An 18743-nucleotide genomic window follows, 5' to 3' on the forward strand; every position below is an offset into this window, starting at 1 on the left:
TCTAGAATTCCTATTTATTTGGGACAGAACTTCACTATCCACATAACTGTATTTCTTTCTACGAAATTATACGAAAATGTACAAAATCCATGAATGGAAAAAATAACCTTATAAAATACATTGGTAATTTAGACACTCTCTTATAATCAATTTTTTGCAAGAAACACTTTTGCAATGATTAAGAATTTAAGTAATCACATTATGTACAGCAGTAAATAAGTGTCATGACACACTATCAGTAGTGTGTCAATGTTGACACACAATCAGTGGTGTGTCAATGTGATGTGTGTTCTGTGTAGAAATGATGAGATTGAGCAGTGTTGTAGTATCATTGGTTTATCTTCCCTCTTGTTTTGGCCCTCGACCTTGGTAAAGTACCATACGGATCTGCTCTATACTACAAATAACAAATGTATGACAAATTTAATTCATCATATACAGAAAATAAGAAGTGTATAAAAAATTGATGCTATTTACTGTGCATTGATCGAAATATATTTTTTTATCTGATCAGTGAGGTTTGAAGCCACGATGCCGATGTAAGACAAACTCAGATGTGCACAGACTCATTCATGTCTGATGAACCTTTGATGTATGTTATTTGGTTGATTCATAATATGTTTGTCTTTTTTTTAATTAAAAAATAAAGCTGCCTTATCATATCCTTTTCTTTCTAGTGTGATGGTAGAACACATTTGGAATATCAAAACTAGTAAATAAAACTCAGTAGATTAAACACTGATGCATAATTCTGAAGTTATTTTGAAAATTCTTCTTTAAGAAACAAAACAGTAGAATACATGAACTATAATATAAAATTGCAACGACTTCAGCATTTAGTTATCCTACAAACTTTTGATTGCCAATTCATTGTGTACATACAATGCAAATTAGAAAGAGCAATACGTACTGTTTTAAATTTCCCTGTAACACAAGGAAGTAAGTATAAGGGAAAGTATAAATGTGTATACCTTCTATTCACATTCATTCAGTTTTTCTGCTGAAGGAATTGTCCGTGTTAAATATTTTTGATGTAGATTAACAGCTTTTCATTGATTAATTCCTTTTTCATAAGCCTTATATGCATACATATAACACAAAAAATTGTTTCCTGAATATTGTAACTATTCTATTGTAATAAATAGTCATCACTGACAAACATAACTTTACATGTCCTTTAAATTAGTAGACTTACATCTCTTTTGTTATTGGTAGGAAGGTAGTAAGTCTCTTCTGAGTAGATTATTTCTTCATCTTCCTCATTCAAACTGGCTAATGGTGCTGAAATGAAGTAGAATAAAACAACCCTTAATTCTTTTCTACAACGATGTGACGAATTCAATTTGTCAAACTATACTTCTGTGTAGAGGCTTAGCAAAGAAATTAAATGTAAATTTGTTGTTATGTTTGTTTCAGGGGAAGTAACTCTGTTGTATAAACAGATAACCATCTATAAATGAGTTCTGTATTTTCCTTATTACATTTTTTTTTATACTTTTAACAATTATATAAATTCTTTTTGGTACAATATCAGTATTTCATAGCTGTTTTGTGAGTCAAGCAGTCAAATTTTTGATTTTTAATATTTTGTCTTGCAATCAGTTTGGAAAAAAATATTTGCACACCGTTTCTTATGTCTCTTTTAAACAGATCTAATCACCTCTCACCATCAGCATGATTGAAGGCGATCTTATTAAGGTATGGTTGTGAATTATGTACTTTGATGTCTCAGGACTGATAATATTTCATATCATTGTTACTTCTACTGATTTATGTTTTATTTGTTTACATACCTTCTTTTTGAGATCTAAGATTGCCACGCCTTATATCAGTAAGATCACTGTTACTTCTACTGATGACCTTTTTTCTTTTCTCCAATTCTCTATTGTCTTCATATAATCGTGAATCTGAAAATATTTAAATATTATTTCTAAAATGAATTAAGTCTTTTTCAATACATTTTTTAGCTTGCATACCAAGGTCATTCTTTATCATTGCTGCATTAATTTCATTGTTGTGTTGAAGCCATATCCTATGTTTGTTTTGCATAGATCACTACTAGGCATGCTCCAATTCTTATTAAGAAATGGTTTGTACAGTTTTTTTAAAGCTATGCTGGTGCATTTTAAGAGATTACATGCTAACAATTATATGGATGTTATATAATCAGATTGTTACTTGCATTACAATTGTCTTGTATTTTGTCTTTTTTTCTATGAAAGATTATGCAACAATTAATTTGCCAATGACTGAAACATCTTTAACATTGGTTTATAACTACAATTAAATGAATTATTGTTAAGTTATTTAACTTTAAACTCACCACAAATGAATTTTTAGATGCATAGCTTTTTTGGTGATATTGGAGAGAGTCAATTGCAAGTTCTCATATTTATATTAAATGCTGTCAGAACTCTAATTTGGACAATGTAATACCATGCAGTATATGTATCTGGTTTATTTAATCACACCTGGTACTAATGACATCATTTGATATCATTTTGTTAATATTCGAAAAAAAGGTTAATTTTTACTCAAGTTGATAACTTTTTAACTATTTCTTTTTTTAAAGTTCAGCTTTGTAATGAAAGATATAATGTAGCATATCTGTTTTAACACTATTTGATTTGTTCTTACCCTAGCATATCACTATGCAAATGACCTTTCATAGAATGCTTATCAGGGCAATCATTTTGCAGTTAAAAAGCTGATTATATTTTAATGAGCATATAAAATGTAGATAATTAATAAGTCTAAACATCTAATAATATCTTATAATATGTTGTTATATAAAAGAAATTTCACATTAGGTTTCAGGCCAAGTGTCAATTATTGTGGCGAAGAAATTTAATCCCTCCTGCAATTTCTCCTAATTAAACAATTTGAAATTAGGAACATAATTTTCTGCCTGATGATTTAGAGAGCAATGGACTCGAATGGAGAAATTTCATATAAATTGCTGTATCTGACTTCTGGACTGTATAAATATTTCAACTCGTGCAGAATTTCAAGTTTGAGATAACAATAGTAAACTGTATCTTTACATTTTTATTATATATGGATATATAAACTCTAAAATTAGATAAAACATACAACTGTAGATTCATTCATTTTATAAATTTTGTTTCTTTGTACTTTATACTACCAGTATGTGTCCTTTTAATTTCAAAATATGATTTAAATAAAAGTTCACAATTTAAATAATTAATGGAGCTAGAATAAAGTCAAAATATTGCAAATATTTTTAAAAGATGCACAAACAGTTGAAAAAACTAAAAAAAAAACCTGCATTTGCACATGATAATATGATCAATGTTTAAATGATGCCATTTCTTTTATTTAGTATAATTATTGAGGACAAATGACAAAATTATACAGTACAATTAAACTCCTTTTTATTCTTTGTACCAGATTTTTTATGAAGAAAGAGAATAATGAACATGTTACTGCTTTGAGCTATTAACAAATTCTAAATACTTAAACTATAATGAATCTACAGTTTATTGAAAATAATAAATAATATGGGACTGCCTAATCTAATGAAGTATTATGTATCTTCATGCTATTTAACTGTTTCCATCTAATAAAACACGGTCCTTCCATGTTTGTGAATGTATCTTTTTTACACATTTCACTGTGCTTACCAAACACTCAAAAATTAAAATGCATCTTTTTTCATTGTTTAAAAATCAAGGATATCATTTTTACCACTGGTAAATTGTGTAATTATAGAATCATAACAAAATGCTGAGATCAATTTCACAAAAAAATCTTCAGAGAAAAAATAGTGTTAAATTATGAACATTCTAGTATAGCTTATAATCAATTCCAATACTGGCCTCAATTTATCCCACAGTCAAAAAAAAAACAAAAAACAACATGCAAGAAGGCACAGTATAAACCATTATCACAATTCATGCAAGGAAAAAATCATTGGTGTTAGCATAAAGAACTTAATAATATGCACAAACTGATTTTTTTCAATAAAAAGATTCAGAGTCATGGAGGCCAATGTAATTGGGTTGAACTAAAGACAAATGAACCCAAGGTAAAAGAAGGATCTGATAGTGTATTGTAGTAAACCCAGTGCTGGAAAGCCAGGATTGCACTCTCACCTTTCTTTTTCTTATATTTAGGCTTTTCATCATCTGATATTTCCTCGTTTATAACTTCAAGGTCACGCTTATTCATAGCTTCAAGTCAGCATCAAAAAATTATAGTTTAGTAACACAATACTAAAATAAACTTTGGTCATTTGAAGAAATCCTTTCTGAATATTTTTTATATTGTATTATATCTGTCAACTTCTTAAATGTCAAGTTGTTGTATAACTGATTTTTTTAAATTGATGTAGGAAATTTTTCTTTCTGCCAATATCTCATTCTCTTAAAAACACATTACTTGCTCAATGTTCTATTTTGAAACTTTGCAGGGATATAAACTTAACAAAAGCCATTTTCATAAAAAGAAAATTACTAAGCAAAATCACTTCAAACATGGATGACATATTAAAACGTCTATGTATGTTCAAAAAGCTACATACCAAGTTCATCTTCATCATCATCCATATATGATATACTACTATCATCCATCTGATCTGATGAATCATCTGGTACCCTTAGATCATTGGTACTGTAGCTCTTTCTCACATGCTCTGTCAAAGTTGACTGTCCCTAAAATATTAATGAAATCAATCTGTGTGAAACAGGGATATGTATAAACTAAAGTGGTTTCTATCAAATGTTTTCTTTTGATGTAAGGACTCTGTTGCTTCAAAATTTTAAACTAGTCTAGAAATAATTTTCAAACAAAAAATTACCATATGAACTACATGAAACAACATTTTTAAAGTTAAGAACAATACAACTAATGGTTACATTACTTAATCATGACCCATCTGAAAATCAATTTTAAATATCAGTTCTCAATGTTCTAATCAGAATAATACATAGCTTTATTTGTAAATATTATAATCAGAATAATACATAGCTTTATTTGTAAATATTATAATCAGAATAATACATAGCTTTATCTGTAAATATGTTATACCTCTGCTCTGCAAGACTTTTTGCTGTAAGGACTTAACATGTTTAAGTATAGCTTTATTGCAGTCATTAAAAGTATTACTACTGTGGATTCATTATTGTTTGTTGGATACCAATTTTCAAGTATCCATGAAAAATGCAGATTTTCCTCAATCTACGAAAATTGGAACCCACAAAAATAAATGAATCCCCAGTATATAATAGAAAAGATGTTTTTTTTAAGGCAGGTCTATGTTGCCTATAATTGCTTACATTTACTTCACTTGAACTCTGTTAGTTGACTCATTGGAAATCATAACACATCTCCTATTAATACTGATATTACATATGTACCATTTATTTTTTCACATTAGATATATATCTTTGGTCCAGTTTTTTTTGTATCTTTCAGACCTATAAGTTTATAAAAGCAAGACTTAATACTTATTTAACTTCTACATTTCTAACCACCACATGTGTATAAAAATCAAGACCTCACAATGCTGGTAGGTCAAGAGACCACTACTTCAATTAAATGATCAATTAGACCACATTGTATAAAATCCTAACATCTAAACAGCATACCTTTATTGCAGTTCTAACAACAACATTTGTACAATATTTCAAACCACGATGTCCTAGACTAAGTATTGCACTATACCCCTTTGTTCTAGCTTGTGATATATACTCATCAATGTCCTGAAAATAAAAATATAAAAATTCAATCAATTCAAAGGGTAGACATATTTTTAATATCAGCAGCTTAAGTATTTTGAGCCAATTGGTTCCATCCAACTTTTAACGTTTTATTTTTTATGTATGTGTTTTGTTCATTGATGAAGGTTGTGCGGTGACTTACGGTTGTTAACTTCTACACCATTTGGTCTATGGAGGAGAGTTGTCTAATCAGCAATTATATCACATCTTCTTATTTTTATATTGACAAATTTATGGTATTTTGTTGACTTCCTACATTCCTGGTCAACTTTGAGCTTCACTTAATGCATGAATATTTCATGAAAAATATATATTTAAGTTTATTTGATTTATTTTCAAGTTCATTGATGGATTGGTGTCTCACTGAAACTTATCCCACATCTCATGTGTGGATATCAAAGTTATATTTTGCCTAATGTCTGATAAGCACAATATATCATCTTTATATTAATTCTTGATTAGTTATGGTACCAATCTAAGCCTGATTAAATAACTATTTACAGTTCTTATGTTGCAAAGGACTCACACTGAAGAATTTGTTCATCATTTAAAATAAAATACCTTATATTTATCAATCAATACATTTGTAACCATACATATACAATGATGTTGTTTGGTTGTAGGGTGTTTGTGTACATTGTTTTCTTTGTGCCAGAGTTATCTATCCTTAGACCAACACTTTTGATTGCACTGTTTGCTTACTTATCAATGGAAGTAAATCTGGATTTTTATGGCCTCGCAACGAAGTTGTCGGTGCGATATAGTTTTACCCTTGTCCATAATTCTGAAATTCCGTAATTCTGTAACAAACCATTATACAGAGTTTTTTTCCAAACGCCTTCATATATTGGGCTGATTTTTGGTATGTGAGTTAACCATCATGAGTTACAGATCAAGTTTAAGTTTTGTTCAGCTCGGCTAATTTTTGCCAAAATTATTGGCTTTGGACTTTGATAAATTGTTGTAAGTCACAGTTATACGGACTTTTTCTAAACTCTTTCAGATATTGGGATGATATTTGGTATGTGAGTTAAAAATCATGAGTTACAGATCAAGTTTAAGTTTTGTTTCGCTCGGCTAATTTTTGCCGAAATTACAGGCTTTGGACTTTGATAAACTGTTGTAAATCACAGTTATACAGACTTTTTTTCTAAACTCTTTCAGATATTGGGATGATTTTTGGTATGTGAGTTAACCATCATGAGTTACAGATCAAGTTTAAGTTTTGTTCCGCTTGGCTAATTTTTGCTGAAATTACTGGCTTTGGACTTTGATAAATTCTTGAAAATCACAGTTATATGGACCTTTTTTCTAATCTCTTTTAGATATTGGGCTGATTTTTGGTATGTGAGTTACTCATGGTGAGTTACAGATCCAAGTTTAAGTTTCTTTTCGCTCTGCTAATTTTTGCCAAAATAAAGGGTTTACAACTTTGAAAATTGTTGAAAATCACAGTTATACAGACTTATTTTCTATACACCTCCAGATTTTTAGCTGATTTTTGATATGTGAGAGTAAGACAACCATAAGATTTGTGTCCACATGTGTTATTGAAATTGCAGATTTTTCAACTTTTTGAGACGGGGCCATTTGTGTCGCTTTGACACATCTAGTTTTTATTGATGTTGTGTTTTCCTGTACATGAAAATCATTGTTAAAAATCATGAATGAGTTGATAATAAATTTTGGTATCCTAAGGTTTTTTTCATTCTGGAGATGTAGCTTGCAAGATATTTATTTGGATCCCATTTTGGATTTCTGGCTGTCTGACACGGACAATGCCATGGACATAAATATCAGTCAAATTATCTTGATGTATGTTACAAGAACTTGATATCAAGTATTATTATTTCTTTACTATGCCTCATAATTATATGTAACCATTTATAGATTTAACTATCCCAATATACATGATATACAGATGAATAATCATTTCATGTTCAATATGTTTAAGAATCTAACGTTTGATTTTGATGGTTTGCACAATGGCATAGTTATTTGATTTTCCTAATGAGAAATTTAAAAATCAAACAAATAATTCTGATGCAAACCTTTTCTCTCTTTTTTAACTGTGGATGGACAAATTTCTTGAATAAAAAGCTGGATCCTTTTGTCATAGGTGAAAGCAGCCATATCACAAATATAATTTTAATTTCATAGTAAAATGGCATCCTGTAAAAAAAATATTGATATAATGAGAAATAGTTTGGGATACAGTGGACCGTGATTATGAGTTCAAGGTTCTGTGTAATGAATAAGTCTGATATGGGCTCTAGTAAAGCATCTTTAGAATAATTAACATTGAACTTGGTGTTCAACTTGTAAGAAACAATATGGTCACTCCATCTTGAAAACTGACAAATGGACACTTCAGACATGTGACAAAATAAAATAATAAGCTCTTATTATTTCTAAAATGAGGCCAAGCAAAAGTAACACAGACAGAAATTTCACATTGAAGAATTTTCAGCATCTATGATTATTAATGTTTCAAAAGCTTTCATCTGTAAAAATTTAAACTTGATGATGCCATTGCAAATTTCATAGCATAATTTTCTTCTTTTTTTAATCACAAAAAAAGTCTTCAATTTCAGTTCCTGATTCATTAATCCTATTTTAGACTGGCCCTAGGTAGGCAGCATTAGTAAAATGGATATTTGGGACTGACAAATACCCAATTCATAGGGGGATCCAGGGGGCTCTCCCTTTCGTGGAAAAAAAATTGGTTGATTATATAGGGAATCACTGAAGCATGACTGGAGCAGGCCCCCCTTAGGTCAGTCAGTGGGCCCCTCCTTATGAAAAGTTCTGGATCCGCCACTGCAATTGATGTGGCAACACCCAAACACAGTACATTTGTACTGTTTTTCTGTACGAACACCAGATCGACACCAGAGATAGACAGTTTGGTACAATGTATTCACAAAATAAACAAGAATGTGTCCATAGTACACGGATGCCCCATCAGCCCATTCATTTTCTATGTTCAGTGGACCATGAAATTGGGGTAAAAACTCCAATTTGGCATTAAAATAAGAAATATCATATCATAGGGAATATGTGTACTAAATTTTAAGTTGATTGGACTTTTACTTCATCAAAAACTACCTTGACTAAAATCTTAAACCTGAAGCGAGACAGACGGACTGACAAACGAACGGACAGACGGACATGCCTGAAAACCTAATGCCCATAAATGGAGTATGAAAAATATAATTCATGAATCAGTGCATTTCATATAATATTTCATAATTTATAAAATTAAGGTAATTTGCATTTAACTGTTCTGACATATTGCACTGTCATAGTATGAATTATCTGAGAATTGAGGAGATAAAATTGCACCATAAACTATATTTTACCATGAGAGGAAGACATCTGAGAATGTTTCAGCACATGAGAAGAAGGCAAACACAACCCAATACATCATCCATTTGGCCTAAAAAAAAAAAGAAAGAAAAGATAACTACAACTTGTGATTGAATTTAAATCTCCTTTCTTCTTCAATAATCTACACAATGTATATATTTTTTATATTTTTTTTACATTCTATGGGTTGAAAATCTCAGAGTTTCACGAACATCTAAATTACGACAAAATAAGTATCAAGTTTTACAAAAAGTTTCCCCTGTGATTTTTTTCTTATGCAAGATCAACTTAATCTACCATTTAAAATATATAATCATGTTGACAACCTATAGAAAAGAACATGTTGTATATATGTAACCTTCACTACATTGTATGTACTTGATATACACTGAATAAATAATTTATATTAAAACATACATGACATAGTTTTTTATATTTTTCTGTGTCAATTTCATTTAAAATTGTTTTAAGTTTGTTTGCTGTGTAAAACCAAATAATAGTTCTGATGTATCTACAATACATGATGATCTGTTTTCTTATATAAACAGAGAATGTCCTTTGTTCTTTCTTTTCAGTTGTTAATTTCATTCCATTTAACTTTTATACCCTCATCTTTTATCTTTTAATATCACTGATGCATACACCTATTTAATGCACTGATATCTTAAGTAACTCACATATTCTTTGGCATTTCTGGTTCGTATAGCTTTATAGCTGGCATAAGCTGGGTACAGAGTACCAAATACAAGCCTGCAAAGTAAATAGATAAACTGACTGACATAGTTAAACATATGGTAAATCCATTCCCTCAAAATTGGCATCGTGTATTAACATCCCTGTAACAGAAAATATATTTCCTCATCATCGTGTAATAACATCCCTGTAACTTTGTGTCTTACAATCTTGTCTACATTATACATGTTATACAGAAAAATTGTAGGCTAATTTGAAGCTATTCAAAATCTGTATCCTGTATGCTATCTACTCTTCTAAGTATAATCAGATTCCTTGGTCCCTTGTGAGTGCACTGATTGTACAGTAAATACAATATTACTCGAAAACAAATGCACTACATGTACTATCATCATAGTATGACCCAATTACATATTAGTCATGATAGTTGCTATGGATACCAGAAGTAAACTAAAATCTGTGATTAAAAATAAACGATCTTCTAGGGAAAAAAAGGTGGAGACATTTTCATATCAAACCCTTGCAACATATCTTAATTTATCACGATAATAGGATGTACATTTGTATAAGACCTGCCCTTTACACTCACACCAGTGAAATTAGGTTAAATTTCAGATGCTATTTTTTTTTGCATTTGTGTGAATTTGTTCATATTTCCTGTGAGAGTCCAAAACAACTATAGACAAAAAGTTTACACCAAAGCCCTTTGCACTTTTAAATAGAACAACAAAATTTCTTTGAAGAATGGTTGACAATGTATAATTTGTCCATTTATAAACATGTATTATTCTGTACATAAACTACATGGTTTAGTTAAACACAATAAAATGCCAAATTTCCATAAATTTTCATACTGCTTTAAGCTGATCTTTAATTATTTGGCTACTTATTGCAAACTATTCCCTTTTTTTAAATAATGCTGTGTATACTTGTTAAAACCAGCACCTCCTTTTCAACAACTGTATATTTCTATAATATAGTATTTCTGCAGATATATAACAGATCTGGTTAAAATCAAAATTTATCAATTATAGGAAAAATTTGTCTCTGGAAGATGCACACAAAATGAGTGTGTGTTTATCAATCTGATTGACGACTATCCACAAATTTCACTGAAGTTATCTTCCCTTGAATATTATTGAACATTAGACAAGAATCAATACAAAGTTCAATGAACACTAATGACCTCATTAACATGTTAACCAATGAGGTATTGACCCCTATTCTTTGGTGTACTCATAATGTCAATCAAATCTCTATTACCAGAGGTCACAACCGAAAACTTAAATAATGGCTCAGAGAATAATAGTAGTGTTCTATATTAAATAATCTTTAATAGCTGAAAATTCTCATTATCCATAGAATACTTTCATTAGAAAGGATTAAAAGTCTTACGACAGGGAGAGCAACTTTCTTGGAGAATTTAGTGATTTTTTTTTTTATACATTAAATGGGACATTATCCATTCACTCATTGCACAAAAAGCATTTTAACAAAAAATCCAAAAAATCTAGTACAACATACATATATACAAATAATCTTTAAAAATGTAGTTTTACTAAAAGGACATTTATGTGTTCGCTTACATTCTTCCCAATTGATTTGTTATGCAGGTGTATTTATCTTAACAATTCAGTTTAAAGGTTGCTGTGTAACTGGAGATATTAAGAAAATTCTAACTGGAAGAGTTTGAGAAGATCTCCCATTTCTCAAGTCAGTAACAGCCTTTAGACTTCAAGAAGTGTTTGATCCAACTGGTATTGTCCATGTGTTTTCACAATAATAGTGCTGTCATAAAATGCTCATGAGTGTCTATCAGTACTTTGATAGTGTCAAAAGGTAAACATGGTAAAGTGTTGTCTGCAACTTTTAAAAAGGGCATTTGTCTTTTTTTTTCTAAGAAGGCTCTCTACGGACAAATGCCTACACTTTAAGGTCACCCTTTCCCTATTTGTAAAATGTTGATATTAAGGCACTTTATTCAAAATAAACTTGTCTCATCTAAATTCATTATAATTGGTAAGAAATAAAGGTGTGTACTTTTGGTTATTAAGTAAGTTCCTTTGCGTAATAAAATTATATAATTATCACTTCTAGACTCAGCTTATAAATCCCTGATAGTGCAACTGCCTCATTTTAATCAATAACTCTATAACTTTAATACTGGATCCCTGATTGTCTAAGAATGTGTTGTGAATGTGTCAAGACTTACATGACCAAGATCATTAATGCATTGCCTTTGATCGTGAGCTGCCCAATGAAATTAGAGCAAAATTTTATTTGGATCTGACATGTTTATACCAATCAAAGCTACCATAAAATATCTTGGTTCTTAACAGTACTTAGCTTTTCAGACCTTTCATCTTTTCCCCCCATCCAATTCTGTGTGTTTTTTTGTGTATTATTATTTTAAATAAATTGTTATCACAGAGATGTGTCTTGCTTTTTTGTAATTTCGATAAAGTAAATGTCGAAATTAAAATAGCAACACTTATTTAACAACAAATATTTAAAGTCAAAGAGCCATGACTGAAGGTTCATTGCTAAACAATTTACCTGAAAATGAGATGTGCCAATGCTAATACAACTGCATACCAAATACCATTGACTTATCATAAGTACATGTAGTATCCTTTAAACAAACCATAACACAAACTCATACATGTAAACTAAGCAAAATTTCAAAGTCAATAAACCATAACACAAACTAATACATGTAAACTAAGCAAAATTTCAAAGTCAATAAACCATAACACAAACTAATACATGTAAACTAAGCAAAATTTCAAAGTCAATAAACCATACCTGAGGGGGCGGGGTCAAATAATTTCCATGGTCATATGATGTACCAATGCTAATACAACTGCATACCAAATATCATTGACCTACTATGCAGTGATATTGTTTGCCTGAAATTACAGCCGAAATTCAGCTTTTTCCCCTAGAGAAAATTCCCAATTACTAAAAAAAATGGCTTAAAATTCCTCCCAAAAAGTTTTACATTTTCCCCAAACAGTGATGGTATTGATAGTAATGTTTATGAATATCGTATTCATGTTATTATTTTGATATTAGAAAGCACTTTTGAGATCCGGTTTTCTGATCAGAATCATCATGATGTTTGTAACTCATGTGGTTTTCAATGCATTACATACCATCATTGCTTCCGTATCTTTCCCTCTCTGAAAAGTACCTTTCAGGTTGAAAATGTCTGACAACCAAAATATACATAAAAAAACAGGACAAAAAAGACAGCAAAGGTGAGCAAAAATTCGGAGATGTGTTTAGAATAAAATATACAAATTTCCCGATTTCAATAAAAAGTATGCCTTTTTCCTAATAAAAAACGGTACAGGTAGTTTTGAAAAAAGACAACAATATCACTGCTTTGAGTGGTTCCCCATAAGCCGACCTTATCACAAATTATACATGAAAACTATGCAAAAGTTTCAATTCAATAGACCATGACTGAGGGGGCTTGGCACAAATATTTTCCATGGAAATGAGATATTCTAATGCTTATATAACTGCATACCAATTATCATTCACTTACTACTAGTGGTTCCCCATAATCTGTCCTAATCACAAACTAAACTTAGCAGAAATTAACAATTTCAATTAATCACTATTAATCAATAGACCATTGGCATTACTGAGGGGGTGAGGCCAAATAATCTCTAAGGCAATGAGATGTGCCAATACTAATAAAACTGCATAAAAAAATCTTTGTCTTACCACTAGTGGTTCACCTTTTACTAGACCTAATCACAATCTAATTCATTATTGACACCACCGTAGCAGGTCTCACTTTTCGACTCCATCAAGCGAGGCAAAAATGAGGCTTTTTTTTGTAAAAGTCAATTTAAACTGTCAACTGAAATATTATTTTACAAAATCAAGATTTACAACGACTAACCAAATATTTAAAAGCAGTCATTCATAATGTGAAAATATAAACAAACCGCTGATTGTTAACGTAATTTTCTTTCTTTAAACGAAGGACACCAAGAACTGGCAGCATGCCAAAACCTACTGCTGGTTACACGAAGTTATGACTGCCATGCACGGAACTTGCCAGAGGGTTTCCAAGCAAAAAACTTGCAGTTGTCTACAGGCCATTCATTAGGAGGCGGTACCCGGTACTTTTACCCTCCTACAATGTATGCTATTGACAAGTACAGCCTAAATGTTGGAATTTTTATATAAGATATTCATGGAATAAATTGAAAAGTACCACCTAGAAACGTGGAAAGTACCAGTCAACATGAAAGATAATGAAACCCCTGTGTCTAGTAGGAGTTCTTTGAGCTGCTTGGATAGAAAATTTGTTAGGGTTCCATGGAACCCAGTGTCTCGCCTACTTTTGCTGTTAATCGCAGGCTCAACAAAAATAAGGAAAAAATAATCCTCTCTGTACTATCTTTTGATTGTACATGAAAGAAGCTTCTGTTCAGGATAGTTTATGAATATGATAAATGTTTCAAAAAAACTTTAACTGCGAATGTATGTAATGTTAACTGGAAGAAAAACTAAGTCCATTTATAAGTAAAATACAGATAAACAGGTACAAAATGTTAACAAAAATTTCCTTCTGGATACAAAAACAAGCTTCTGTCCAAATCCAGGATAATAAAAGAAAGTTATAAAATTTTAACCAGATGCTCCGCAGGGTGCAGCTTTATACGACCGCAGAGTTCGAACCCTGAACATTGGGGCAAGTATGGACACAACATTCAAGCTGGATACAGCTCTGAATTTGGATTGTGATTACATAGTTGACACAGCATAGGTTTCAGACACAGAATGAATGTGGTCTAATGAACTTAAAATTATTTTTTTTTGGCTTCTGAGCAATTCACTTTGCTCATGAATATTAATCCTCCCTCAAAAAAAAAATATTTGAAGAAATTCTTTTTAATTTTTGAAATCTGAAATGAGAAAAATTTACCCCCCCTCCCCTTTCCCTTATTCCAAAAATGATCTCAATTCAAATTTCTAATGGAGTTTGCAACAATAACTACTCATTTAAATACAACATAAAATATTAAAATATAAAATGCCATACAGTCATGGTTAAAATAAATATTAACTAGAACACACCCGCGAAATCGCGGGCATATACAGCTTATAAACTGTTGTAGGATGATTTTTTGTAAAAGATATTATGTATGGAGAATTTCATAAAAGGTATCAAAAGCCCTCTCCCTTTTTCAAGGTCCGATATTTGTTTCCTCTCTGTTAAATTCAAATATTTTTTGTGTTTTGGCCTCAGCCCACTTATTCTTCTCCTTTGCTACAATGTTTTGGTAAAAGTCAAATAAAGTTAAAAATTTGCACCGCTCAAACATGAAATAAATGTAACTGCTTATCTGCTTATATATATATATATATATATATATATAACATTACATATATAATAGACCATTATTAGTCTAATAAAGTATGCTTCTAGGACAATCCATCGATGTTTTTTCTTTTGAGAGCCTTATTAACATGCCATTGGTAGGATATGAATCTTGTATAAATGACTAAGACCGACTAACTGACTAAGGCTAATTTGAGGGGTGGTCGGAGGGTCCTGATCCCGAAATCCTGGGCTTAAAAAAATGAAATCCCGAGATGCAGAATTTAAAGAAATTCATATCCCGAAATCGAAAAATATCTTCCCGGATCCCGTAAGGATCAATCCCCAAATCCCAAGCTTAAAAACACCCTATCCTGACGTCCTGAAAAAGGCTGCCTCCCTCTAATCTCTACCCTACTTTCATTTTTGCCAAATCACTACTTTCACTTTCAACAATAAATGTTTATGCCCCATTTATGGGCATTATATTTTGTAGTCTGTGCATCTGTGCGTTTATTCGTCTGTCCGTCTGTCCAGCTTCAGGTTAACGTTTTTGGTCGAGGTAGTTTTGGATGTGGTTGAAGTCCAATCAACTCGAAACTTAGTAAATACAGTGCCGATGTGGCATCTGTGAACTATGGACACATTCTTGTTTCCTCATGTTTTACTAATCTTAATATATATATATATATATGCAACTGGTATGACCCCTTAAATAGTAAACATTTCAAAGAAAACAGCTGACAGAATACAGAGAGGCTCTATATATTAAAGTAGTATAATCGTAGTTTACATGTAGATAGATAAACGCGAAAAATAATTGTCAACTATAAGGAGGAATTATAGTTGTGCTTCTTGCTACCTAAACACCATGATATGGATAACGCTCTGATTGGCTTATTTATTTTTCAGTTTTGTTATCTATCATACGATTGGTTGCACTTGTGCATGTTTAAAACCAGAAGTCTAATCTATGACTAAAAGTCAGTCTGATGACGGAATCAATATCAGGACTCTTTTTTGTCGTTTTTCTCCAAAAATAACTCAATCTGAATAATCATAAGAATGGATAACAAATGCGACTATGCATGTTACCTATAGAACACAGAGGCATGATGATTTATTTATCGTGGAAGGAAGAGAAGCGACACAAAAAATGAGGTCTTCTCGTTTAATAGTATAGATTAATAGTAGTAACTTCTAAAAAATAAATGGGGAATGTGTCCAAAGGGACAAGGATGATGCCCCCACTAGCATATAATGTTATAAAGGGACATAACTCAAGAACTGTAAAAGTGAATCAAATTTCCAATCAAGAAGCGCATATACATTTGTAACATAATCAAATTTTTAAATGGGGAAAATGTAGATAAATAATTACCACTTGCTGATTTTTCAACAAGTCTTGGTCCCCAAAACAAACGACAATATTTCGTGAAAATTCAAATGTTCTTCTCAAAGAAGTTCCTGTGTATATTTCTTGAACAAATATTGGAATGTCAACGTATATTTTTGTTTCCTGCTTCACCAAGTTTGTAGACTAGTCTCTACAGTATTTTCACCTCCACACTAAAGAGAGTTCAAGAGTAATGTATTCGAAATGGGCACAACCTTTTTCAAGCGATAGATGGCGCAACATTGTTATCACAAATGAAGGGGGTTTACATAATTTCTTTTTCAGATGATAAGTTTGCACATGTACATCATAACATGAGTATTCATAACATGATAACAAATCATAACATTTAAAAACAAACATACAATACAAAGCACTGGCATGATTACACATAACATAGTAGATGAAATGTCAGCACTGACACACTAGATTGTCATTAAAAAAGTTCAGTTCATAGTAGCTTTTGACTTCAATGACTAGACCATGACCAAGCGGACTTTAAAGTCTAGCTGTAGAGATGCTGAGCACTTTCAAGGTACTGCTACCACATGTTGAAGAGGATAGTTTGGTTAAGTGCTGGCTTGCTTTTGCTTTTTTTATTTTTATTAAGTATAACAAGAGGTATTTTTCCTGTAATAGTCATTTTAACAGCAGTTGGAAAGATTGCGTAATTATACTTTTTTTCATAAATAGGGTGAGTTGGTAGGACTAAATTTGATTTTTCATAAGTAGGGCAAACTTGCAAAACTTTTTCACTTTTAGGGCCAGTTGGCAGGACTTATCTTAACAGGATTAAACTTTTTATCATAAGTTTGGCAAGTTGTTTAAAAAGTGGGACGATTCCACCTTGGGTTGAGTTGTCTTGCTTCCATCTTAGTCAGTTCAAAATTTGATATATGGTTAGGATATTGTTCCTGGCGCTTTATCACCTGCACAACTGACACTCACTCATGTTATGGCAAAGGGGTAAAATATTTCCATACATGAGAGGGGATAGGACCTTTATAGGGACTCCCGGATCAGGTGTTTTTATTTAAAGCTCAGGATTTTGGGATTGACCCTTTCGGGATCCAGGAATTCTTTTTTCAAATTTTGGGATGTTGCGATTTAAATTGATTTATATCGGGGACCTCAGAATTTCTTGTTTTTAAGCCCGGGATTACAGGATTAGGACACCTGCTACTCCCCCCCTCCCATACATGTGTAATCAAATATAGACTTTAAAGTTTAGTGCACTCTCATTCTAATTTCATAACCTTCTAAACGAACCAAATAATAGTAAAAAACTTGAATGTGACACTGTTTGTTTTATTTTTGAAGTCGTCGTTACCTGGGAATCAAAATATACTTGATTCATGAACCTAGAAATAGCAATGTAATCATCCAAATTTATTTTTATAAGATTTGTCAGTTGACTGATCATAAAAACCATTGTTTTCGTTTGTAGTTTTATCTATTCCACTCTTAGGAACAATATTCAAATATGGTACACGTGAACTTACACTAAAAGTCTTGAAAAAACTGCTGTAAGCATTCTTGTTTGTTAAAGACACTGCTTAAACTAGACGTCATAACTTTATAAAGTTCTATTCTTCAATGTTGCCATTTTCATGAACAGCGCCCTCTGTTTTCCATGGGAGATAAACAAACAAGAATTTTGAAATTATTGACAAAGTATAAAACATGGACCTGTCGACAAAATATTGCAGTTATGGGCGAGCTGGGCAGTCTCCAATATTTTGGGAGGTTTTATTGAATATGTTTAATACTAAATACATTTAAAAGGATCTGATAATTTATTATTAAACTAGGCTTTCAATCTCTCAAACTTTAAGTTACTCCTGTATAGTAGAGTGGGACGCTCATATTCGCCGTGGACACAATTTCGCCGTTTTATGATTTTGAGGTGTAAAAACTTCAAAGGATGGTTGAAATTGAAGAAATATGCCGTTAAATTATATTTTTATAACAAATATGATAATTTTTGAAAATGAGACCAAATTTCGGCATTTACCGCAAAGGACCGAAAAACGGACAACGATTTTCAGCCAATTTCCTGAAGAAAAATACGATTTCAAAGAAGTATTTTTTTAGTAACTCTTTGACTGATTGCCCTAAATTTCAGTTTTTTACACTTTTCAAATGTCTGCTATTCATCTATAATGAAATTTATTTGATACATATTGTTTAAAGCTGCAGT

At 31.3% G+C, this 18743-nt stretch overlaps 1 protein-coding gene across 2 annotated transcripts; it reads right to left on the bottom strand.

Moving 5' to 3' along the window:
- Window positions 1-285: 285 nt before the first annotated feature.
- Window positions 286-18176, bottom strand: LOC143071763 (receptor expression-enhancing protein 1-like). Of its 2 annotated transcripts, XM_076246323.1 has the most exons (10): window positions 18046-18176; window positions 9788-9860; window positions 9104-9180; window positions 7793-7913; window positions 5610-5723; window positions 4544-4673; window positions 4116-4193; window positions 1794-1907; window positions 1196-1281; window positions 286-397 (listed from the first exon to the last, which is right to left on the bottom strand). In XM_076246323.1, the coding sequence occupies exons 1-10, from the start codon at window positions 18075-18077 to the stop codon at window positions 329-331; spliced, it is 894 nt and encodes a 297-aa protein (XP_076102438.1). In that variant the 5' UTR covers window positions 18078-18176; the 3' UTR covers window positions 286-328. The 2 variants fall into 2 exon arrangements, with proteins under 2 accessions (XP_076102438.1, XP_076102439.1); XM_076246324.1 differs by lacking the exon at window positions 4116-4193.
- Between the last annotated feature and the right edge of the window lie 567 nt (window positions 18177-18743).

The sequence above is a fragment of the Mytilus galloprovincialis genome, chromosome 4 (genome assembly GCF_965363235.1).
Source record: "Mytilus galloprovincialis chromosome 4, xbMytGall1.hap1.1, whole genome shotgun sequence".
Classification (NCBI taxonomy): domain Eukaryota; kingdom Metazoa; phylum Mollusca; class Bivalvia; order Mytilida; family Mytilidae; genus Mytilus; species Mytilus galloprovincialis.